This window comes from Tiliqua scincoides, chromosome 5 (genome assembly GCF_035046505.1).
Source record: "Tiliqua scincoides isolate rTilSci1 chromosome 5, rTilSci1.hap2, whole genome shotgun sequence".
In the NCBI taxonomy this organism is placed as follows: Eukaryota; Metazoa; Chordata; class Lepidosauria; order Squamata; family Scincidae; genus Tiliqua; species Tiliqua scincoides.
This window is the reverse complement of record NC_089825.1, coordinates 20,555,072-20,580,546: the sequence shown is the minus strand read 5'-3', so window position 1 is coordinate 20,580,546 and position 25,475 is coordinate 20,555,072. Positions and strand designations below refer to the sequence as shown.

The 25,475-nt window shown below is 41.3% G+C and overlaps 1 protein-coding gene across 1 annotated transcript in view; it reads right to left on the bottom strand.

Annotated features, from left to right (window-relative positions):
* The window catches only part of PIP4K2A (phosphatidylinositol-5-phosphate 4-kinase type 2 alpha), a 70,143-nt gene that overhangs the window by 24,358 nt on the left and 20,310 nt on the right, over positions 1 to 25,475 (bottom strand). Inside the window, exons 2-4 of the mRNA XM_066627273.1 lie at positions 20,234 to 20,331; positions 17,622 to 17,718; positions 3,609 to 3,761 (exon numbers count right to left, since the gene is read on the bottom strand). Coding sequence (XP_066483370.1) covers positions 3,609 to 3,761; positions 17,622 to 17,718; positions 20,234 to 20,331 — 348 coding nt within the window. The remainder of the gene's footprint in view (positions 1 to 3,608; positions 3,762 to 17,621; positions 17,719 to 20,233; positions 20,332 to 25,475) is intronic.

The following is a 25,475-nucleotide window of genomic DNA, read 5'->3' as shown; positions in this document are numbered from 1 at the left end:
TATCACACACCCACCACCACCACCGCTACACCATCTATCCATCCATTCACACACTTCATTACATATGCCAAGTAATACTTTTCTCTGTGAAAAGCCATAAAGTGAATTAGGTCACCTGTAAGCGAGACAGAGAGAGTAAACTGGGACAAGCAAAATGTGTTCACATAAGAACCGCAATCTCCTTGCAGTGTTCAAATGTACAAGAAACTGACGGAAAACTGCCACCCTGCCTAAACACACATGGGTCTATTTACACATATGTTTAAATCCACCACCTGAAATTTTTCCATGCATGTTGTCCGATCAGTATTTTTCACTGGCATGTCAATAGTACAGGAATGACCATGAACTCCTCCACTGGATACATCTACATGCTTGACATGGCATGAAGAAAAAAAAGAGAGAGAGATCTTGCCATATTAAAAAAGGGTATGTGAGACTCTACCTTAAGTTCTACTGAAATCAGACCATTTACTGACATGCATGACTGAAAAGGAATACAATGAAAGAAAAGGCTAGGAATTTGTCAAAGAGTACTTCAGCCACCAATAAGGCAGGTTCTAAGGAGAAGAGGAAAAAATGTACTGTTTTGGTATCTTCTGTTGCAGGTGTAGAACCATTATCTTGTGTTGAATCTGTTCTTTTAATTTGCAGATAATTGCTTAGTTTTAAATAACTGCACTGCAATTAAATTATGTTTAACATTTAGAGTTTTAATATAAAATAGGCTTGGAAAATAAAAATATTAGTTCTAAAAAATTAAGTTCGTGAGATAAGAATAGTGCCTTTAATAAACTGCCTGCTGTATGCCTAGAACTAAAAGCAATTGATACAATCTTCAGAATTGTAAGTCTCAGTTGTACAATAATGTCAAAGTAGAGCAGAGAAGGAAGTAGACACATGACCAAAGTCTTGTACCATGAACCCCCCCCCCCATGCACGTACCCCAGAAACAAAAATCTCCTTGAGTACCTATCAAGCTTTAGTTGATCAGTACTGAAGTATAGTCAGACTCTTTGTGAGTCACTTCAAAATATAAACTCAGGTCAGCTCTTCCCCAATAAGATCAGAACCAGCAAAGTAGATATTCTTGAGCAAGAGGGAGCACTTCTAAGATACTGTGGGAGGAGCTACAACAGCTATTCTCAAATTGTGGATCTGGAACCCACCAGGGAGTCATAACCCAATTTTTGTTGGTCCGCAAAACTAACAGAGCAGACTTGGTGCAACTAAACAAGCTGCTACTTCGGGGAAGAGCACTCTGCTACCCAATCACCATTATAATCACAACCCTTGGCATTTATAAATCAGGCAGCAGCCTCCAAGCTTGGAGAACCACTGAGCTAGAGCACTCTGGTGTCAAATCAGCATGAGGTGTTGGTAGAGAAGAATAAAAGAGGCAGTACCAGCAATGAGTTCTGGGCCAAGTCATCTTCTGTGTTTAAGACCCCCCTTTCCTCCTCCGGAAACTGTATGTCTGTAAAGTGGCTTCCCTTTGCTTCCTTGGTTTCCCCCCCTTCTATTATCCACTTAGTGCATATCCACTCAGCTCTAGAGTCTTGCCTCCATCCCTGCTCTGATGTTTTAGTCTTAAGGCTGAAGAAAGGTAATGAGACTTTGCTCCATCTTCTTTCCCTTGCTAGTCTGCATTGGGTGGGAGTTTAAGAGGATGTTGCAACAAGGGGGCTATCAAAGCTAGACATGTCAAATGGTTTGGGCTTCAGAGCTTGAAAGCTGGAGGGGGCAAAGACATGAGTGTGTGCACAAGAGAGAAAGAGAGAGCGCGCACATGAGAAAGGGGCAAATTCATATGCAAGACAGAGCACTTTGCTGACTAGCAGTTCCCTTGACCTACTGAGTCATTGGCCATGGCTACCCATTAGGGCCACAACTCTATACACTGAAACAGATCAAAATCAGTCTCATTCAGAAATCCCTGTAGCTGGGCTGCCACTGCCCACTCAAGCACCTTGCCCAAAAATGGGAGGTTAGAGACTGGCTGGAAATTACCCAGATTGATGGGATCAACTGAAGGTTTTTTCAGGAGAGAGTGGATGACTGCCACCTTAAGGCAGGATGGAACCACATGCTGCCTGCCTGCTCAACCCATTCCCCCAGGCTGAAGTCACCAGCCACAGCGAGCAAGAGTCAAGCAAGTATGTGGGTGGTCTTACATGACCAAGAATTCTGTACCTACCCACAGGTTGCACAATTACGCTCACACCACAAAGGCCCACAGCCAATTCCAACTACCTGACATGTCTTCTTGGAAGATTCACGTAACTAGGATATACCTGGCACGTACAGTATATGTTGCAGTTTCTACAGCTATGTGCAAAAATGTTTAACAGACACCAACAGAAATTATGTTAGAATCCTTAGCTACTGAAGAAATGTACTTTAGGCATGTTTAGTACTTTGAAATGTACTTTACAGACATGTTTAGATGTACTTCCTTCATCAGAATGTCACATATTCCATGACTAAGAGTGGCACTCAAAAAAAAGCTTCCTAAACTAATTTCAATGCAATAAAATTCTCACTGTGCAACTTTCTCTTGTTTTTGCCACTCCTGTATGTTTTGGTTTGCCTAGGTATATACACACACACACACATTATCCTGTTCCCTGGTATCTGATTGTACTGTGTATTAAAACCATTCATCACTCTTATACCCAGAGTTGATGGCAGAAATAGCATTTGTTGAAATGTATCTAGCAAGCTATTTATTAATAATACTCTTAAGCACCTAAACTCAAGGTACTGTCCAAAAAACACTCAAGACTCTTGCAATCTAAATAAACAGATAAGGAGACAAAGGAAAATGGGGTAAAGGCAAGGCAATTGGCCATCATTAGAGTCTATACACCCTAAACTAAGACAAGCCCGCTTCATCTGTTATGGCACCATGACTCCCACCTCTTCCTGCACTCAGTCCTCATCTACAGAGACAAGTGCTGAATGAAAGTAGAATTCCTCCCTGTGTTCTAGACACCCTTGGCAGTGTGGGTTCTGGAACATGTGGGGAATTTGCACATGCAAATGCAAACATTCTGCATTTGCCTCTCAAAGCACTGAACAGAGGGAGAACTAGTGGGTGACCACAGAGCACATGACCAGATAGTATGCTTCTGTCTGTGTCCCACAAGACACTGATGTCTGGAAAAAGGCTAGAAGCAAGCTGTTCCTATCCCAAGGGACTCACACTGTACATTTAAACGGGACGGGGGAAGGGGGAGAAAAGAAAACAGAGCAAGAGTACTAAGATAACAGTGTGGGCCATTACACAAATGTGGCCTTCATTTTGCTGGAGATGCAGACTGAAGACTAATGCTAAAGACCCTACAAATTTAAATTGAACAATGTAGCAGATCTGAACTTCTGCATGTTTCTTTTTCTTTGTGGAGAGATATATTATTAGCAATATTTATATACTGCTTTCATATACTCATTTTTAAACTCTGGTATGTAAAGTGTTGATTTAACAAAAAAAACTGCCCTGGTTAAAGCTCTCTGTTTCAATTCCTACTTCCTGAAACATTACATGAACAACCATGTGTTTTTTCTTTAACACCCACCCACCCCCTTAAAACAAGCAATTACATTACCTGGTGGTATTTCTTCAGTATATTGTGCATCTCCGCTACATCTTCACTTGTTATAGTTTTGATGATGTATCTTTTGTCATAGGAAGTGTGAAATCGGGCACCGCTGCGAGCTTGAGAATCATTAGCAAGTGGACAACTTCTTGTCAGAGAATTCTGTCACATCAATTAAGAGAAAAATACTGTCAAAACAAAATAAAGCTAAGGCGAGCTGAGGTGTCACGGAGAGTTCCGCAACTTTAAAACCATTGATGTCTAGCTGAATGATGCAATTATCAAAACATGGCAGTTACCCGGATTATATTTTTAAAAGTGTTTAGAAACAGATTGAATGGGAAACCAGTTGAGTATAATCATGATATTCTGTAAATAAAGTAATAATCTTAACAGTTATAATAGCTTTCCAGACCACTTGAAAGGTACAGTAGAACCTCTTTAAGTTGACCACCCAAGGGACTGGAGGAAATTGGTCAACATAGGGAGGTGGTCAACATATGGGGGAAAAAAGGCATTTAAATATTATCATGTTTAGCTCCCAGGACAATAAATGCAAGGCCAAGTTATTATTTAGATTGGATTTTTAAAAATATTGCAATATTGATATTGCAAATATCAATGAGAATTGATGCTCTTGTGATGCTTACTATTTATATCATCTATAGCGAGAGACAGAGAATGAACAGCCCACAATCAGTGTTTTAAAAAAACCCTGAAAATTCATAGCTTAAAAAAAACTAAGTTGAAGAAAATACTTGGTTTCATAGCAGACAGGCAGACCAATGCTATCCCTTGCCAGCCCATAGAATGTGGCATGTTACATAGCCCCAACACCTGAAAAACAAAACAAAACACTTTTTTACTTAGGCTGCTGGCCTCCACTGGGTCTCCTCAGATTCACTAAATGCCAGAAGGTGTTTGATACGGTCCGTTACTAAAAGCTGTTGAGAAAACTCCACAGTCAGGGAATAAGAGGACAGGTCCTCTCATGGATTGAGAACTGGTTGGAGGCCAGGAAGCAGAGAGTGGGTGTCATTGGGCAACTGACAAAAAAAGCAGAGAGAGAGGTGGAAAGTGGAGTTCCTCAAGGATCTGTCCTGGGACTGGTGCTTTATAACATCTTCATAAATGACCTAGAAACAGGGATAAGCAGGGAGGTGGACAAGTTTGTGGATGACATTAAACTTTTGTGAGTGGTGAAGATCAGAAGGGATTGTGAAGTGCTCCAGAAGGATCTATGCACAAGCAACCTCATGTCCCTCACAACTTGGTACATGTCCAGGTACAATTGGCAGCCGGTGCAGTTCTGTCAGCTATGTGCAGTGTGCCCACCTATAAAAACCCTTTCGCACACGCGCTAGCAAGCGTAGGGGAGGGATTGTCGCATGGCTTCTTGCTTTTCCAAGATGGGACAAACCAGACAAAACACATGCCCACAGTATCATATTCAGTGGGCAACTTACAGAGGGTAAATTAATACTTTGTGCATTGGTCTGTGCAATGGTCGACGTGGTCAAGATACAACTTGCAGAGGTGGTCAATATAGAGAGGTTAGTCTCCCATAGTGTATATGCAGTGTCTGTCCATACTGTGAAAATTAGGTCACCTTAAGGTGGTCATTATAGAGAGGTGGTCAACTTTGGAGATTCTACTGTATTCCATTAATAGAGGAGGGTGAACACAGTTATTTTTTTCACGTATTTTGGTGTTTTCCCAAGTTAGAAGTGCAGAAAGCAGTGTTATGTGTTTTTATTCCAAGGATGCACTTTTATAAATGATAATTGCTTTAAAAGTGTACTAGGTAGGTGATATAAGGTGGTATTGTGTCAGCAGATGCAGCCACACTCATGTAGAGGTGTTAGAGAATATATAGAGACCTTAGAGAATTGTTTTATTTTTTTCACATATTTTGGGGGGGGTGTTTCAGGGGGGTGTTTCAAACTCCAGGAGAGTTTGAAAACCACAGGTTTATGCTTTGCAATTTAATACTGTGCATCTTTGAATGGTGCTAGCCTCAACAAGTGTCTCAGCAGATTTTAAGATGGAAGGGGGTTATAACAGCAGCAAAGTACAATGCAATTTGTGTTTTAGATGCAGTACTTTTGTTCAAGATATAGTGTCATTCTGAAAGAATGAGGACATGTTCAAAAAGAAGTTTGTTCCATCACAACATGGTGCCAAGAATGTAGACTGGGGCTTTTTAATTGAACCTTTATTTACATGCAGGTCCCTTCAGTAGTACTGTTATCTTCATTAAGTATACAATAATCCATGCTCCAGGAATGAGTCAGAATAGCTCAACCAAGCAAGAGCTTAAAAAAAACACAGCACCATTTGGTGGGGCCTATTGTGAGGCTGTACTGAGCTACAGTAAGCCAGATCAAAGTCGAATCTACTATAGAAGTTACGAACAAATCTTGTGCAACCTTACAAACAGAAGCATAAATCACTAGCAAAGCAAAATAGCAGCACCACTGTTTAACCTACATAGACTATTCATCAGACAATGCATCAGACACAATCATACAAGATTTGCTACCTCAGGCAATAGAGAATAACCCAGTGCAATACCCTTTATCTGTCACTAGGAAGTTCTTGGAAAAAAATGTTATTCTCACACAGAGCATTTTCGATTGAGGATAACATGTGGGAGGACTCAACTAGTTTCTTTTCTGGTTAAAACCAATTGTGTAAAGCAGTGGTTCCTAACCTGGGGTACATGTAACTCCAGGGGTACTTGCTGGACCTTTAGGGGTATTTGAAAAAGAATTGAATAATGTTGAAAAAGGCAGGTCTGTAACAGAATGCCTTGCAGGGCTAACATGAGGGGTTATAATTTATGGAAATGGACTGCCAAGGGGTACAGAAGTGAAAAAATGGTGTAACCACTTTTTTTGGAAGCACTGGTGTAAAGGACTAGCATCTAAACCTGATTGAGCTTACCTGTCCATATGTTCAAACATGAAAAGAATAGCAGGATCATGCCTAATGACCATGCCCCTGATGGTAGCCTGCCCCTCTGGCCACATCCATCCCAATGCCTGTGTGTTCAGTTAAACATGTCACAGAGGAATAGACATGTGCTTAGGAATCCTGTGCAATCTAGGCTCCTGATCGCACAGAAGAGCCTATACAGGTCCTAGTCATCAAAACCTCATAGCAAGCACAAGCCAGCTCTGGTTTGCAAACACAGCCAGGAGGTGGCTTGTGCTTGCTATGTCTGAAGATTTCAAGCCTTGGGGAGCCCCCTGTGGAGGGCTGCATGGGGCTGCCCACACTTCCTGATGCTTGCCCTCACACACAGTAAGTAAAAGCACCCCCTTGCCCCCACCCCAAGCAACACTATCCTGGGATCATGTTGTAGCCCTCACGTCTACCCTACACAGATTTTCTTTGGGAGTAAAGCTCCTAAAAAGTTTGAGAACTGCTGAATGGATGACAGAGTGTCTATACCTTTAACCATTGTACAGAAGAGGGAATTTGGGCAGGTGCAGCTTTTTAAACCCTTCCATGCTGAGCTGCACCTGCCCAAATTCCTTCTTCTATGCCAGGGGTGCCCAAACCCTGGCCCTGGGGCCACTTGCGGCCCTCGAGGCCTCTTAATGCGGCCCTCAGGGAGCCCCCAGTCTCCAATGAGCCTCTGGCCCTCTGGAGATTTGTTGGAGCCCACACTGGCCCGACACAACTGCTCTCAGTGTGAGGGCAACTGTTTGACGTCTCACATGAGCTGTGGATGAGGGTTCCTTTCACTGCTTGTTGTTTCACATCTGTGATGCAGTAGCAGCAGCAAAGGAAAGGCCAGCCTTGCTTTGTGCAAGGCCTTTTATTGGCCTTGAGCTACTGCAAGACCTTCATTCATTCATATAAGTTCCATCTTTAATATATTCATTTATGTAAACATGTAAGTTTATTCAAATTTTAAATGTAAATTAGTTCTTTTTTTCCCCGGCCCCCGACACAGTGTCAGAGAGACCATTTGGCCCTCCTGCCAAATCCTTTGGACACCCCTGTTCTATGCAATGGTTATAGATATAGGCACCCTGTCCTCTATTGGATCTGGTCACCCTATGTATGTTTCAATCTTAACAAGTGCGTAATGTGAAGCTGTTAAAATTGCTTCAGGTTTAACTATGGTTTTCTTCTCCTTCCCATCCAAGAGAGAAGAGGTGAAGTTCTGCATGTGGGTTTTATAGAGCCCTATCCTCCATAACTGTTCTTATGCTAGTACCATCACCTTTCATGTTTTTACTGCTCAAAAATTGAACCTGTAAGAGTATTTGCCTGGACAACTGGCTTCTGACGCTTCATTTCCTGCACAAGTCTCTTTGAGAACTTGGTTGAAAAACGTAATATATAAATATTCAAAAGTAATTCAATCTCCACTCATGATTAAAATGCCTACCAAAATTGATTACTGTTGCTTAATAACAGATGACAGTTTTCTCCCAGACAAAGTGGTGTTGAGACCAGACCAGACCCAAGGTGGTCTCACCATTTCATTTAATCAAGTCTTAACACACTGTCTCTTTTTCCAAAGCCCATCTTCAGGAAGATAATGTTTTGCACATGTTGGACATTTAGAACTCAATCCTATGCACGTCTACTCAGAAATAAGTCCCATAATAGTCAATGGGGCATACTCTCAGGAAAGGGAGGATAGGATTGCAGCCTTAGATATCTTTTTCCTTCTACACTGACAGAACTGCATCATTCTAGGCAGAAAACAGACTATTTGTTACCAGAGATCTTGTACGTGCAAAAATGTTTCCACCCACTGGCTTGGTCACTGTGCGACCATAGACTATCTTTATGATTATGGTTCACTAGTTGACTAAGAAAGCACTTTCTGAGAACACATCCCACCAGAGAGGCTGTCTTGCTCCCAGAGCTCTGTAGAGCTGTCACCTGGTCTATGTCATCAAACTTCATGAAGTACTATGCGCCTTGGATGTGAGGTTGACAGCTGATGCCTTATTTAGGTGCACTGTTCTGCACCTTGCCACATGCCCAACATACACTACGTCCATGTAAGAGGAAAGCTTCTCTACTACATGTGACTGCACATATATCACAAAGAAGGTAGATGTATTTACTTATAGGACTTGATGCTCTTTTGCTATCAGATGAAGAGCCAGCCAAAATGGGACAGGCCTGCATCATGATCTCTTGGCATGCACCCAGCACCATGTACACATATGCATTGGGAAACATGTTAGTAGTGACTCTGGTTAGATATTTCAAGTAGAGAGTATGACAGAAAAAACTGCCCAGAATTTCTCTTCTTTCTTATGTCAGCTAGCAACCACTGCAATTTAGGGCACTGGGGATGTGGCAATGGATGCTGTATACTTTTAAAATTCTCCTTTCCTTTAATTGTACATTTATCCCTCCAGAGTTACCATCCATAACTGCCTCTCTCATCCTCGATAGCTGCAGTGGCTGGTAAAAAACACTGGTAGCTAGGTACATGCACATCCATTCGAATGCCCCATGTCTTCATGTCACATGTGTCTCAGAGCACATACAGTAACAAAACTGTTTAGCTGACTGTATTACTATGAATGAAACATAGCTGTCTGCATTCCATACTCTTATGTCTTTTGGCTTTGGAGCTCAGGAGAACAAGCAACTTTCTGGTTCATAAACTGACTATTTTTTAGAGGTCATCTTACAAGAAAAAACTATACAGTTACATTACTTACACATTTGAAACATGTTCAGCAAGACATTTGAAGTACCTTCCAATTTGGACATACAACTACCCTCCCCCCCCCATTACCAATCCATCCAACAGTTGCCTTCTGAGCAACCTTTGGCTGCAAATGTCACCACATCTTTGCACAGGTCAATAAAGAGATTGTCTATATGTGCTGAAAGTAGTCAGCAAAAGCATTCATTGAAGGTCATGAAATTTAACACTGACCTTTAACACTTAAAATTTTAATCAAAACAAGTGCACGTCCCATACCAGAGGGGATATAAGCGCTTGTTAGAGCTCCCATATTACACAGCTTAGTGAAGCCAAAAAGTCTATTACATTTTTATATTTTTTTTAGTAATCTTCAGTTCATTTCTAGCAGGTTTCCGATACAGAATTTTTATAATCACACAAGATGTTCAAGACATTTCAATTGCAGCTTTCTTCAGCCAATATCCATTTCTAAGCCTCAGTGCAACACTGAAAATAAGGACATTGTTATGTTTGTTTGTAAAGAGTTCAGTTGTCAGCTCTGTTGGGTTCCTAGCCAAACCCAGATCAGCCAGGCTGTTCTTGTTTCTAGGCCAGGCCTCTTTGGATCATTCCACAGTTATCTTCTCAAGGCAGTTGGGTTAGGAAGTGCTCAGTTCAACAGCAACATATTTACAGCACCAATCCTATGCACATCTCCTCAGAAGTCCCACTGGGTTCAACAAGGCTCACTCCCAGAAAAAGTGGATAGAGGACTACAATCTTATTGGTTTATAATCAAAGAGAATAGTTTATTCAATTACTGATATCTGGTATTAAATCCATACTATTCCAATATGTACAAAAACACATGTTCTTGCAGTCTAAGGTGATTAGGAAGTCCTCTCCTCAAATATGTTGAAGGTACATTTGTCAGACACACAGACCCCAAGAGCAATGAGACAAAAATGGTGTGATCTGATCATCTGAAGAAAAGCAAGGAGGTAGGAACTGAGCAGCAATAGGTGGGAAACAGGTTGAAAGACTAGGGAAAAAAGGAAATGAAGACGCAGATGTATTAGGAAAATGGATGGTCAGAGCCCAAGAACAAGAGAAAGAAGAATGTGGCAACTCAAGAAGGAATATGGCAGCCCAGAAGCTGATAAAAAATGTGCTACTGATATTTTAAAACAAGAACATTCTTTACTTCAGGGGACAACTTGAGAGAAAGTTGTGGTGTTTCTTTCCACATATTGGGTAGTTAAGGGGGTATTGTAAGGTTTATTCCATCCTGGCAGCCTAGCCACTAGACCATCTGCTGCCTTATCTTTTTTCAGTGAGAATATTAAAAGAGCAGCACTCTTCACCTTTGAAGTTCATCTGCACTATGGGTATTTAGAGATTAGTTACAGACTCTAGGAGGGCAGGAAGGTTTTTGAAAGGTCAAATTAATTAGCCCATTCTAATCTTCAATCTTTTCTATCTTTCACTGGTATAATATCATTAAATTATAATTACTAGTTTCACAAGACTAAAGATTCATGCAGTCACAGAATGTGTTTAACCCATACAAATATTTTAACAGTTGATTCATAAGTTTAACAACCCCCCCCCCCAAAAAAAAAATCACATGTACTTTTTTCGATTGAGGCAAAATCCACAAAAACAAGGAGATTTAAAAAGGATCAATAATTGATTTGAGCAATATCAGCATTTAAATTTTTTGTAATTTGCAGAGTTGACTAGAGAAGATTCCTTGAAGTAAGGCAGTAGTAGATTCTTGACAGATGCCCTGATCTTACAGTGACCCTCTCTCACATAGCTGCCCTTTCATAACAGCAGCCTTGCTGGATCAGGCCAAAAGAATCTTCTGGTCCAGCTTCCCATGGTGGCCAGTCAGGTCACCACAGATGCCTCAAGGAATCCTATAAGCAGGCATGCCCCTCACTTGATATTGCTCTTCTGCAAACAGTACATAAAAGCATGCTGTAAATTTCCAAATAGAAGATCATCAAATCAAGGATCCTGTAAGGCAGTGGTCTTCAACCTTTTTGGTGCCAAGACCCCAAGGAAGGAAGGAAGGAAGGAAACTGGAGACCCTCCACTGATCCTGCCCCCTTCCCAGGACCTGATCCCAGGAGCTGCAGGGCAAGACAGTGAGAAGAGGTTGTGCTGGATTATATCAAGAACTCAGTTTCGATAAGGCTGTGGCATGATGGATTAGATCAGAGTCCTCTCTTGCACAGGTTGTAAAAGTTGCCGCAACCCCTCAAATGACCCATAGGTTGAAGAACACTGCTATAACTTAAAGTCTGCCAGCTCAAATGTTAAAGTGAAGGTCAAAGAGGTCTATGATAAAGGAACATACTTGATGGGGTTCTGGTTGTGTCTGTTTTGAGACCAAGGTTTGGGAAGTATGCATACCTGTTCCACAGGACTTTTAATGACTACACAATGTCTGTTTATGACCAGGAATGTCCTAAATACCTTTTCCTGAAGCACTCCTAAAAAGGTAAAGGACTGCAATGTTCCTGAATGTGCAGGGAGCCTGGTGAACAGGAAATCTTTAAAAGAGTGAGAGCGGCAGCATCAGAAGATCACACATGCCGGTTATTCAGACTTGTGAGTCTTATTTCACTTACTTTATATCCAAAACACACTGCACAATAAAAAAAACACTGCCATACAAAGACCAGCCGTTTTATATACTTGTGGGAAGCAACAGGCACATGAATATAAGAAATATACCTGAAAATATAATACTGTACTATCTACACGAGATTCTCCATTCTTCAGTGTTCTCTGTATTTGTGACTGAAATAATTGGTAAGATATTGAAACCTTATAAAAATTTCAAAAAGGTAGCCTACCTTTCTTTTAGGTAGGAAAATACTTTGTACCTTGCCCAACATTCTACAATAAGACTCCATTAAGTTTACACATTGTTAAGTAAAGACAAAGATACTTAATACAAAATCAATCTCAGACAGGCTGGTAACCAACATGTTAGAGTTCTTATCCCAAGTGGAAAATTGGATCATTTCTTCATATGAAATAGAAGGGTATGGCCATCTATAGTTTGAGTATGAAGTGAAATGCTAGAAAAAAGCAGGCAAATGCCTGTTTGCCTCCAAAGAAGCAAAAATAAGATGCAGAAATAACAGCCATTTATCCCACTTCTTACTCTTAAAAATATGTTGAGAATGTGGCCTTTTGAGCTTCTTACTCCTATGGACATACGCTTTTTCTGAATGTGCTGATCGAGACTGGAATTGAATTTTGATAATACAAATTCCAATAATACTGGATGTGGGACTGAAGTTGGAAGAAAGGGGGTCCCTAAATGAAGAGGACAGAACTGTCACAGCCACACAGGGCACTATGAAAAATTTTGACCATTAACTATGTTATGATTCTGAGGGAGGAAATTCAGTGTGCTTTATAAATAAATTCATTTACAAAAGGAAAGAGATTTCTTTGGAAGCATGCTGATTAAACCCAGTAAGCCTTTTTCCTGATAAAGGTCAAAGTCATCTGCTAATGACTGTCCTACTTTTATGACAGTGGTCTGACAGCTATTGATTAGGTCTCTCAGTGGAATGAAAAACTTTACAAGCACAATGCAAATCGAGACCACTTAGCCTTTCAGTTAATGTAAACATTTCAATAATTAATGCTTAGCAGCACCTCCAAAAAGATCTAGGCCACAATTCTAGGCACACTTATTTTGAAAGCTGCATGGTAGAAATAAAACCCATTAATTCAAAATGAGCAAGCCTCAAGTTCATGAATGGGACTCAAGTTATTTGGGTAAGTGGATGCCTGTATAGATAGTCCCTGTATCTGCTGATCCATTTATCTGCAGATTGGGGGGGGGGGGGAAGATGACCTTTCAGCATTGTTTAAAGGTTTACCAAGGTAAAGTGTTTGTTGTTTTCACAGGTCACTATAAACTTGCAAGCTTATAGCACATGCAGACGGGCTGCTAGGAGCCCGAGTGCTTGAAGACATTAGATCGAAGGTTAAGCCTTTAAACACAAATGGGTACCCCTCCAGAGATAGGGCTTCCCCATATCCACAGTTTCTGCATTTGCAGGGGACCTCTAGTACAGGTACCTGCTGATGGAGGGGGGGGGGGGCGCCTGTATTTGCTGCTCTTAAATAGTGGTTAAACACAGCTGTTTGCAGGATCTGAACTTGTGTGTGTTATACAAAGACATATATAGTCTCTGGAACAACTTATCAGATACACCAAGTGGGGATTCTAAAGATAAAAGCTCTTTAGGGAGAGCACTTGTTTTAATTACATGGACATGACCTACTAAACAAATTGTGCCACTTGTCTCGGTTTATCCTACTTTGCTCAACTGAAGATCATGGCACAGTTGAGTATTCTGTATGGATTTCATGAGCCACATGTTCAGGTATTTAAATTACTGTACAGAATTACTATAAAATATGGTTGCAAGTAGACTTAACTGAGTGGAGAGCCCACTAATAAGATGCTACCACATCTCAGCAAGACAGCACATGCTTTCAGATTCAATCCCAGGTATTCTGGTTAAAGGATCTTGGGTAGCAGAGTTCACAAAACAAAACAAAAAAACCTTTCTGACCAAGGCCATGAAGAACCAGTGCCAGTTAGAGTAGATGAGTCTGGGCTATGTGGACCAACTTGACATAAAGATTAGCATCCCAAGTTCATAGAGAGGTGGGACCTCTTTATCCGCAGATTCAGAACGCATGGATTTGACTTGGCACAGGTTCCAAATCCATGATAGAGGGTATCACCTGACCTTCCAGATGTGACCAGAGGCTGCGCACAGGCTCCCCGGGCCTCAGAAAGGCCTCCAGACATGGCAGACGGACACCCCCCCCCCAAGGATTCAATTATCCACAGGTTTTGGCATCTTCAGGGGATCTGGGAAAGGACCACCACAGATACCAAGGTCCAACTGTACTCCGTTTAGACATCTCTCTCCCAGATTAAACTCAGGATAAACTAGTTCTGTGCATTTACATATAAGTGGAGGTCATGAAATGTCATAATCCACCTCCCTTCCCCAAAAAGTTAAGTGTTAATTTCAATAAATGCACATGTAATCCTTTATAAATACAAAACAGCCAGCAGTCTGCCTGCTGCTTAAGGAGAAAAAGAGAAGGCAGACTACCGAATGAACATTCACAAGGCATTGACAGACATACAAGTCAGCAAATCAAAACCAAAGTTTAACTGCAGAGGAAAAAATGCAGGAAGTCTTGATTTGCACGCATCCTCTTTTCCAGTGTTATACTATCACAGTTACCAGAACATTTCAGTGGAATGTAAAACAGAAGTAGCAGCAGTCACATAATTTATAGAAGGTTGTGTGCGTACATCAAGCACTTGCGAGTTCTCCTCGGGACCCTCAATTTTCAGAACCATGCTTGTTATTAAGCTGCTCCAGTTCCTGAAAAAGTTTAGTCTGAAATTCTCAAAGCAAAAGGTTCCGTCCCTTTTGTGAGAATGATCCTATGAAGTCTGCTTTCCAGGAGTCTCATCCCCAGTACCCTGTCTCTTGTGACAAAAGGAACAACTATGGGTGATTAGCATTGGCAGAAGTCAGTGTGATGGGGGTCCCTGTTAGAAGTCACTCCGTCTTTAAATTCTCAAGCTTGACGAATCAAGAATAAAAATTCCCCACACTTTTTTATGGCTGTATATCTTCTCTCCCCTCCACACTCTTGAAGGAACATCTTCAATATTTAGATTTTGCCCTCTAAGCTCTTAAATGAACATCATTTCAGTATTGGCAATTTAGCTGTTGAGATCATTAATTGGAACAACAGGGAGAGCAACCCTCAATCACTACCCATTTCACTTATCTTTCTCCCTTGGCAACCTGTGCTACTGCAGCCACTGCTTCCTATAATAGCTGCAGAGGAAATATTGGACTTCTGGTTTTCCCCTCCAACCACTAAAGGAAGAGGAGATGGTGGTGGAGGCAGTGTTGGCTTAGATGTCGAGGAAAAGAGGAAAGCCCTACCCACTCTCCTCTCACGTTCTACTGTGTAAAAAGTGGAGGGCAGCCGCGCCCAGAACACCAATCCCATGCAAATCCCAGGAGGCACGGCCAACTGACTGGCAAGGAGTTGCTTGAGTGACAACATGCTGCCGAGTCTACTAGAACAAGATAGCCAAGAAGGACTTAACAATTTCCTTAGTAGAGAGAAGATGGGAGATGCAAGAAAGAGGAGTTGGGTGCAGTAAAGCTCCTCTCCTAGGGGAGCAGAAGTGTCCAGTTTTTTGCTGTGTAATGTTGATTGGGTCTTATTTTCAAGTGTATTCTAGAGTACAAAGGGCCAGTTTTTCTTGCCCATCTATCCTCCACGTTAAAAGCAATTGATATTTTTAGTTTTTCCACTAGAAAAGGTACAAGTTAGACTCTGCGCAGGTTGGACACATTCCTTCAGCTGAGTATACACCATTCCAACCAATTCAGTTCCCTTCTGCCTACAGGCTCAGATTGAACATCTTCAGGATGAACTACAAAACATGTATTCATCTATGCCATATGGGATAGGTCAAGTACAAAAAGCATACAGAGAAAACTAGATTCCATTAACATACGGCAATTTTAATGGCAATGTTCTATAATAAGCTTGAGCATATATCCTTTTTATCTTCATCGTTTCAGGAGATACTAAAGGCATTTTCATCTTATCTGCAACTAAGCTTACTGAAAGAGATATGCCTAATACAGACCGAACAAAGATGACTATTCTTATTTTCATGTGCTACTTTTCACAATATGCAAAAAAGCTTGCCCCCAAAAGCTTGTACAAGTGCCCCGTCCCCCCTTTATGCAATGTATATAGGCTTGGAGCCAAAAAATCCCACTGTGCAACCAGAAGGTACTTCTACTTGCATAAGTGTGTGTGTGTGGGGGGGGGGGGGGAGGAATAAATAGATTTCCCTGTTGCTTCTTCCAGTACTGGCTCTACAAGGTTGGGGACCTTCTAGAACAACTTTATGAATAAGAGTTACAGAATGGGGGAGAGAAGCCCTTCTGCTTGTGCAGTGGAAGGAAAGCCATGGAAAGTCGACACCGCTGCCTAGACAAAAAAATTTACAATATTAGTCTAGACCAGCCATTTTCAAACACGGTGCCGTGGCACACTGGTGTGCCACAAGTGGTCCACAGGTGTGCCACAGGAATTTGGGGGAAGGTCATTTATTAATAGGGCCAATAGGAGGTGTGAGCCCCCACTGGCAGCATGGTGTGCCTTGTCAATTGTCAAAAACCTGGTGGTGTGCCTTGACCATGCCTTGTCAATGTGCCGTGAGACGAAAAAGGTTGAAAATCACTGGTCTAGACAGCAGCATAACGTTTTCCCAAGGGCTATGATATAATAGTATAATTGGACTGATTCACATGTGTCACAATCTAATTTTAACGTTAGGAATCAAAAGCACAGTTAAGGCAGAAAAAAATGCAGATAAATAATAAAGCACAGAGGCCTTCGAAAGCTTTCTGAGGCCTTGTGGGGGCTTCCACGGGCTTCAGAAGTGCCTCCGTCACCTTTGGAGGCTTCAGGTTGGGTCAAATCTGGCTGAATGTGAGTCTGGGGGACCCACGTTGAGCCAGATCCATGGATACAACATCCACAGATAAGCAGGCTCAACCTACGACATTCCACTGGTGCTCCTGAGAAATGATTGAAATAATGGAGACTGATAATTTCATGTGCTTTCTGCATTCACAGCATTAGGAGCCTGTGAAATGGCTAATAAGCATCCTATAATGTTAGTATTCAAGCTTGCCATCCTAAAACATACACTAATTTTCTTTATCTTTTCTGCCTTAACCATGCTTTTTGATCTGTGCTTAAAACCTTTGGAGACTTTAGGGGGTGCCTAACTGTGGATTTTTTATCCACGGTTTTTAGGTATCCATGGGCGGGTAAGGCATAGCTTTCTCATGCCACTGTTCCTGTGAAACTAGTATGCAGAAGTTTACCATCTCTGAATTTGTGGGCGTGGCGGGGGTGGTTAAGAGAGTACATGTAGCCATCTTGACTAGTAGACATAGACTTGTCCTTGTGGCGCACGGAAAATATACCACCTACCTAGTGCACTTTAAAGTGATTATATTTTATAATATAATATATATTTTGAATTTACATAACACTGCTTTCTGCCTTTCTAAATTTTGGAAAACACTGAAATCCACAAAAAATAAAACAGTTTTCTCCCACCTCTAGGTATAACCAAATAATGGTACAAGGCCAGGCTTCAATGTAGACATTTTCTTGTTACAATCAGAAGAGATACAATTATCAATACTCATTTTCTAAGAAAGCAAGCCTACCTGGAAGTCCTGATCATCAATTGCAAACCTCTCTCGTAGATTCCGAAAAACCATCGGACAATATTCCTTGAATTTGAAATGGCTTGGCATGTTTTCTCTGAAACAAAGATTTGATTAAATAAGGTAAATCTACTGGGATAATTATAGCTTCTATATAAATAAAACCTGCAGTAATAGGCTCTCCCCAGCAAGAACAGAAATTTTCAGCCAATCATAGTTGTATACTCAGATACAGAATGCTATAAAATTGTTATAAAGCAATATAAATTTTCCACATCTTTGCATTGTGACTCAGAACATAAGGTTTCTCCTAAATTTGACCTCCTGGGAATTATTAACCGTATAAAAGGACAATATTCAACAAAAAAAACACAACACATCAATACTTTCACAAAACCAGAGGAATATTTCTCATTCAACTTGCATAAAACCACAGAATAGGAGCTACAGTCTTTGTTCATTTTTACCCAAACACAAATATATGAAGCCACCTTACACTGCATTTCACCATTGGTTCATCTAGCCCAGTATTGTCTATTACAAGTGGCAGAAACCCCTCAGGGTCTCAGAAGAGCCATTTACAAGTATCTTAGACCCAAGTTTTTTTTGTTTTTTTTAAACTAAACCTGGGTGTTTCTGCATGCCAAGGATACAGTCTACTACTGAGCTATGGACCACTATCCTAGGCAGTAGGGTACAGTCTGCCTCATAAAGACCTTTGGACAACTTCTAGTACCATTGATCAGATTATGGTGGACCTACTGGACATCTGGAAAAGCTGATGTTTCTTTTGGCCGAGTGCTCCCGAGAGCCAGTAAGAAATGGCTGCTGATTTTCTCCAAAGATCTTACCCTCACTCCTGACCTAGTTCAGATTACCTCAAATGTTATGCCATCTGAAGCTTTCAACCTTTCCCTTCAATCAAGTAAAGCCCTGCAGTGCCAGTGCCTCACCATGGATAGATACAGGCAAACAGCAATTATAATTGTTAGCAATCCTTGTGATGCAATAAGTAAGGGACCTCCACCAGACAGCAGCCATTTCACTGGCTACGCAGGTTCTCGGGGGTGGGGGTCAGAAACTGGATCCACCGGGGAGCCCTGTGCCTGTAGGACAAAATACTGGCAGAGTACTTTTTCTCCCACAAACTCCATCTGTTCACAAGGATGTAACTCAATTTGCATGACTCAAACCTCAGAAAATTATTCAAGCCGCCGTTGACTGCAAGGCTTGTCTAATGTAACACATCCACATGAGGCGGCTCCCAACAGATGATACCACTGGTGCAGCTCATCTTAATGATGGCTAAGCACATAATCAGAAGCATATAACATTACTGCTGAAGTTCCCCGTTTGCTTCCAAAAGCAAATCTGTACTGGCTTTGATTTATGAAACAGAAGTCTCTGAGATAAGATATACGAGTAAATAAGCATTTAAAAGGAAAAAAATGGGCCTATCTGTAGAGAGAAGCATCCTTAGCAATTCTCTCACATTCAGTGCTAGACTTCTGGGAATCTTGGGCTCCAAAGCCCCTCCACTGGCAGTCCCATGTGCCCCACTACTTCCTTCTGATAGCACACTGGGCATCATGACTACCACTAGTAATGGAGACACTCTAGTTGGGTCTTTTGGACCTGGGTCATATTTACAGGCCTCTTTAGGAGATATTGGACTCTGTTAGTTATTAGCAACTAGAGTAAGACAACACAGTGACTAATCTTGTCTCAAAGGCTAACAGTATTATTGTGTCATATAAACAAAAGCATAAATGTTTGGGGAGATTCATTTTAATTTTCATTGCAATTTTCAACTTGTGCATCTTACGTACATGTTTAGCTTATTGCTGTCTGCATTGAACTTTTATGTTGAATTAAGACAACAAATGTGAAATTTTTTTTATTTTTCACATTTTTATACCGTCCTTCCTCCAAAGAGCTCAGGGCAGTGTAAACGGTTGCTCCCCTCCTTTTGTCCTCACAACAACCCTGTGAGGTAGGTGAGGCTGAGAGAAAATGACTGGCCCAAGGTCATCCAGGAAGCTTTGTGGCTGAGGGGAGATTTGAACCCGAATCTTCCAGGTCTAAGTCCAATTCCCAGACCACTACACCACCCTGGCTATTGAAATCAATAATGCCGCTGTTGATGTGGATGCTAAATCAAAACTTGTATTAAACTTCAAATTTCATAACAAAATAGATAATTGACAAAGGGGGTGCTATAAATAAATTCTATAAATGAGGTGGAGGGGAAGAGGAGGGAAGAAAAGAGAATTTACTCCACAGCACAGCTATTTCAACCTCTCTCATCTCATAGCGCACTGATAAGGCGCTAAAATTGTCAAGGCACCCCATCAGTTTTGTTTTTTTTTTACAATTGAGAAGGCACACTGCACTGCCAGCAGGGGGCTCACATCCCCCAGTGGTTCTACCAGTAAATTACACTTCCCCAAACTCTTGCAGCACACCTGTGAACCATTCGGGACACACCAATGTGCTGGGGCACACTGATGGAAAATTGCTGCCACAGCAGGACATGCCAAACATACATTCTACTGACAGAAAAATAACTAAATTTATAAATCTTGCTAAGAATAAGGCTTATTTCACATTACTTGTTGAAAAGGTGATTGTCCACTTTTATCTTTGAATATGCTTTGAAGTCATCTGGCATCAACATAACAGGGATTTGAACATGGCTCAGTTCATTGATCTACAGTAAAAAAAACACACACAACAAAAAAGAGAGAAATTTGAATTAAGGGTAGAAACATGTTCCTCTAGTCAAAATAAGTACAGAGAAAAGGACGAACACCACATTTCAGGATATTATTTTGCTGCTGTTTTAGAACTCTGCATTAAAAAAAACTTGCATTTCATTCAGTTCTGAATAAGAAGATTCTACATAGTGAGTTAACACCCAAGCAAAAATTTAGACCAGTGGTTTCCAACATTTAGGAGCCCACGGACCACTGAAACAAACATTGGAATTGTCGTGGACCGCGTGCAACCCCTTCCATCCCCACTAGACAAAAAATACAATTCAATTTGGTAGCCCATGGGGCAGTACTCGGTGCGATACTGGAAATGCCAGCTGCAGGGGGTCCATTCTCTGCCCTTTCTAGTGATCCATGGGGAAGCATGTTGCCAAGCGAGCATTCCTCCACAGACTACCAGAAAGGATGGAGAATGGACTCTCCTGAGAACAGACTATCCACAGCAACAGCCAACACTTCGGCAGTCCGTGAGGGAGCACTCACTTGGTGAGGCACCAGAAGTGATAAATGGTGATAATCTTTTTTTCCCCCGTGACCTCGTGGACCACTTCTCAGGGTCCCCGGATCACAGGTTGGAACCACCGATTTAGACCAAGGGTCTTTCTTGTTCACAATTGATATTCTAAGCTACTACACTAGCTCTCCAGACACTAACTGGATGAAAAATGTGAGGACTATGGGAATTTTTCAATAAAGGTATTAATATTTGATTTTGAAGACAGTCATGCAGCATTGTAAAAGGGGGGGCATGTGACCATGGGACTAGTTAAAGTACACAAATGAAATATGTTAGGATAGTTTAACCCATAAAAGTCATTCTAGAGCAGTGATTTTCAACCTTTTACATCTCATGGCACACTGACAAGGCACTAAAATTGTCAAGGCACGCCATCAGGTTTTTGACAATTGACAAGGCACACCATGCTGCCAGTTGGGGGAATCGCAACCCCCATTGGCCCTACTAATAAATTATCTTATCCCAATTCCTGTGGCACACCTATGGCCCACTCACGGCACACCAGTGTGCCAAGGCACAGTGGGTGAAAATGGCTATTCTAGAGGAATGTGAAGAACTGGCATACTTCACAGACACAGAGCCTAATCCTATTCAACTTTCCAACTCTGGTGTAGCCACAATGCAGAAAGGGAATATATGTTCCCATACCTTAAGTAGGCCCCAGTGACTGCCCCTCCACCACAGGATGCAGCACACATCCCACTGGCACATCTGCACAAGCACTGGAAAATTGGGTAGAATTGGGCCCTAACTGATGGAGGCTTCAGTTCCAAAGCAGTTCCTATTTGGCATAGTTTGTACTTCTAAAAGAATCACTTTTATTTCCCAAAAACGTGCTACCACACACTACTACGAAGTTGGACAGAAACTTGTTTTGAGATTATGATTTGGGCTTCTTTTGTTCTGTGCTATCATTTTGTCTTTTGAATCCCTGCAAATTAGCTGCAACGAAATTGAACAAAAACATCTTTTGATGACAAGAGAGGCAGAAAAGTATAGTACATGTCCAAATTATGAATATCATACACTGTTCAACTTTATATAGGATCCATGAAATGTTGAATAGCAAATCCTAAATAGGAGAAATTTCAAGAGATATTTGATAACTAGAAAAGCCATTTCTGCACAAAGGTGCATATATGCAACAGGGATCAAATGTATACACCTGTGGGCTGGGCAGAAATGGGTTAAATAATATTTTGACAATGGTAATATGTCAAGTTAATTTGAATTCAGGAATGACATGTGCAACATTTTATTTGTTTCAGCTACAAGGTACATTTTGTTTTATAAATATTTTCTTATTTTGGCACTTTTTAAAACCTACTTTGAGGGGAAAAAAGAAAACAGCTGAATAGTTTTTCCTGCAACATTCTCCCTTTCCCCACTGGACTTTCAACTCCCACAGATTCACAGTAAAATGACAAGCAATCATCAGGAAAACCTGGAGCACAGCGGTCCTTGCCAAGTCTCTCAGAGTGCCAACCTTGTTCAGTTGTACCAGAGACTTTGCTTTCTAATGGCAAGCACCAGAGTCATGTGTTTTAACTCTTTCAGCCACATCTGAACATACCGCCATGTTCCCCCATCATTCCTCAGACACTTTCATTCCACTGTCCTCTAACTGTACAATACTAACAATTCAATCCTATGCATGTTTACTCAGAAGTCCCATTGTGCTCAAAGGGGCTTACTCCCAGGTAAGCGTATATAGGAGTAGGATGTAGTTAGACAGCCCAGTCCTGTTTGTACGCAGCCATTTATGACAGTAGGCCAGAGATCTGTTGTCATATGGCTGCCAACAGTGCACACAGTGTTCCGTCAGCGGGCATTTTGCACGTGGTACTGCAAGAGGCAGCAGCACCCCCAGGACACTGGCAGATCTTCCCAGAGCAGGTAAGGCAGCAGCAGGGGCAGGGAAGGTGCAAAACTGGGTAGAGAGGAAGGAGGAACAAGAAGCATGGATGCTGTGGGAAGGTTGATTTGGTGGTGATAGCATGTGTCAGATCCTACCCTTCTTTTTAGCAACCTCCCCACCCCTTCATCTCCTCAGACTCCAGCTCCAAGATGACCCATCGCAGAGCGAAAGGCTTATGGAGGGGTAATGGTATTTAAATCCCCTTTCTCTTCCAAATGCTCCTGATTCCCCTCCCTACTTGATAAAATGTGTGCCTTTTCACCACAGCAACAGGGGAAGGGGGGATAGGATTGGGCCATAAGTCTTTAAATGAACCTGTACTTCATTTAGATTGCCATTCATGCTTACTTGGGAGTGAGACCTGCTGAACACAGTATAGTTTACTAAACTTGCATAGGATTGAACTGTTCACCACTCAAAAAATGCATTTTGATCACACATGCCCACAAAGAAATTAAAGAGCATAGAAAGAGTACAGTAGAGTTATTTTTTTTAAGCTGAACTTAACTGTTTTTGGAAATATTGCACTATCTAGGTTGCTTCCCCTTCACATTGTAACCTAGAAATGTGGTACCAGCTCCTGTCCTGATTGCTCCGACCAAATAAGTTTAAAATGTAGGAGAAGAATTGGGATATGCTGCAGGAGCTAGATGCGGGATATAGTCACAGTTGCCTTGATGCATATAAAAAGTACCATTCCTCCAAGAACATTTTTCTGCTCCAAAAGAAAACTGCCACAAAAGATTTTCAAAAAGCAAACAATAAGGCAGACCTTAGATGAGTTTGGAACATTCAGGTGTGTCACTACGTCTCCATGTAAATGAAAAAGGGAGTATACTTTTGGATTAACACCAAGGAAGAAGAAAGTCATTTCTGCCTCATATCAATGGAGGGTATGAAAACTGCCATATCAACCATGTTTTCTTTCAATTTTTCTGCATTTTGGAAAGCTTCTGTCCTTTATTCAAGAGATCCTTCATTCCCAAGTTCACTGTAATAAGACTAATATATCTCAATTTTGTAAGGAACAGAATAAAGCATACCTTAACTACAGAGTAGCCCCCACAGCTCTATCATTCTAATAGTGCTAGGTTTCCGCATTGTGTTTTCACCTTCGACAAAGAAACAAGACCATTTGCCTCTCTGAATGAGCTTATTTTTCAACCATCTGTGCCGCCATCCAACATACCTCTAACCTTTCTTGCTAATTGCTGAGCTGACATTTACATTATATGTGTATCCATGTTTTTTCAGCTACTTTACCAGACTGCAGAAGGTAAACTACCGCAAATGCTTGACAAGAAGCAAATATAGTGGCTAGCTTGGAATTTAGTACAATGGAGACAGGCACAGCAAGGCAAGCTTTGAGTAGCCTTTGTTCTAGGCCTCGCTCAAAATCACAGCATCTCTAATGAGATGGTCAACAGGAACAGAAGAAGAATGGATTGTCTCTAAACTTTTGATGCTTGCCTAAACTGGTACGAGGCACCAGTCACTACTGAACTGCTCTGTGTCAAGGGCAGAATGGCAGCTGTGTCTCATCTGGTGATCCGAGATGCAACTTGCATAAAAGACAATGGTTGAGCTGCACTGCATTGGTACAAGCCAAAAGATTAAATTTAGTGCCAGACAAGACTCACAGTTTTTACTGTGGAAAAGGAAAAGTTCTTACTTAAGGAAAAGGGTTTGGATTGCGACAAATCATATCAACAATCCTGCTTTGGGGGAAGTCCATTGATCGGTGGTGGAACCTTAAAGGCCCCAGACATAGCTGGGCATAGAGTGGGACAGGGGGAAATAGTTCTCCTTTCTCTTTCAAAACCTCCTGATCTATCACCTCCAGTACAGCACATGCTTTTTGGAATGGTTGCATCGGTGGGAGGGAAAGGATTGAGCTCTAATCTGAGGTTCCTCTGCAGAAAGTTTTTGTAAATAGGATTTACTACTTAATGGAACATAATACTTTTACTCCAGCAAAAGGCTATAACACCAATTGTGTGTGTCTCCAACCTCCACTTGCATGGGGGGGGGGGCGGGGAAGAAAAACAGAAGGAATACAAGTTAAGCAGGGCATATATTCTCTCAAAGACACAAGTGTTTCAGAGCAGGTCTACTAACCAGACAATGTGATCAAGATACAGTAGTACCCAATTGTCCCCTGCTAATTGGGTAAGAGGCACTTTTTCAAGTGGGTGCTCCTCTTTTATTTAGCAGGGGGAGAGTAACTGGCCCACCTCACCCCAGCAGTGTCTGTTCGAGTGGCTGTCTGCTGGTGTTCTTTTTGCATCTTTTTAGATTGTGAGCCCTCTTGGGACAGGGAGCCATTAGTTATTTGATTTTTCTCTGTAAACCGCTTTTGAACTTTTAGTTGAAAAGCGGTATATAAATACTGTTGTTAATAATAATAATAATAATAATAATAATAATAATAATAATAATAATAATAATAATAATAATAATACCATGTTTACAGTTATACCACGGCTGAGTGATTAGCATTAATTCAGAAGAAAAATGTCACTCCTTAATTATTTAAGCTAAGTTTATAAAGCATGCCCTTGTACGAAATATTAACACTAGAGTCCAAAAGGGCAGAGGTAGCAATCATTCCTTTTTAATGCTTTTGTCTTCCATGTTGAAGACAC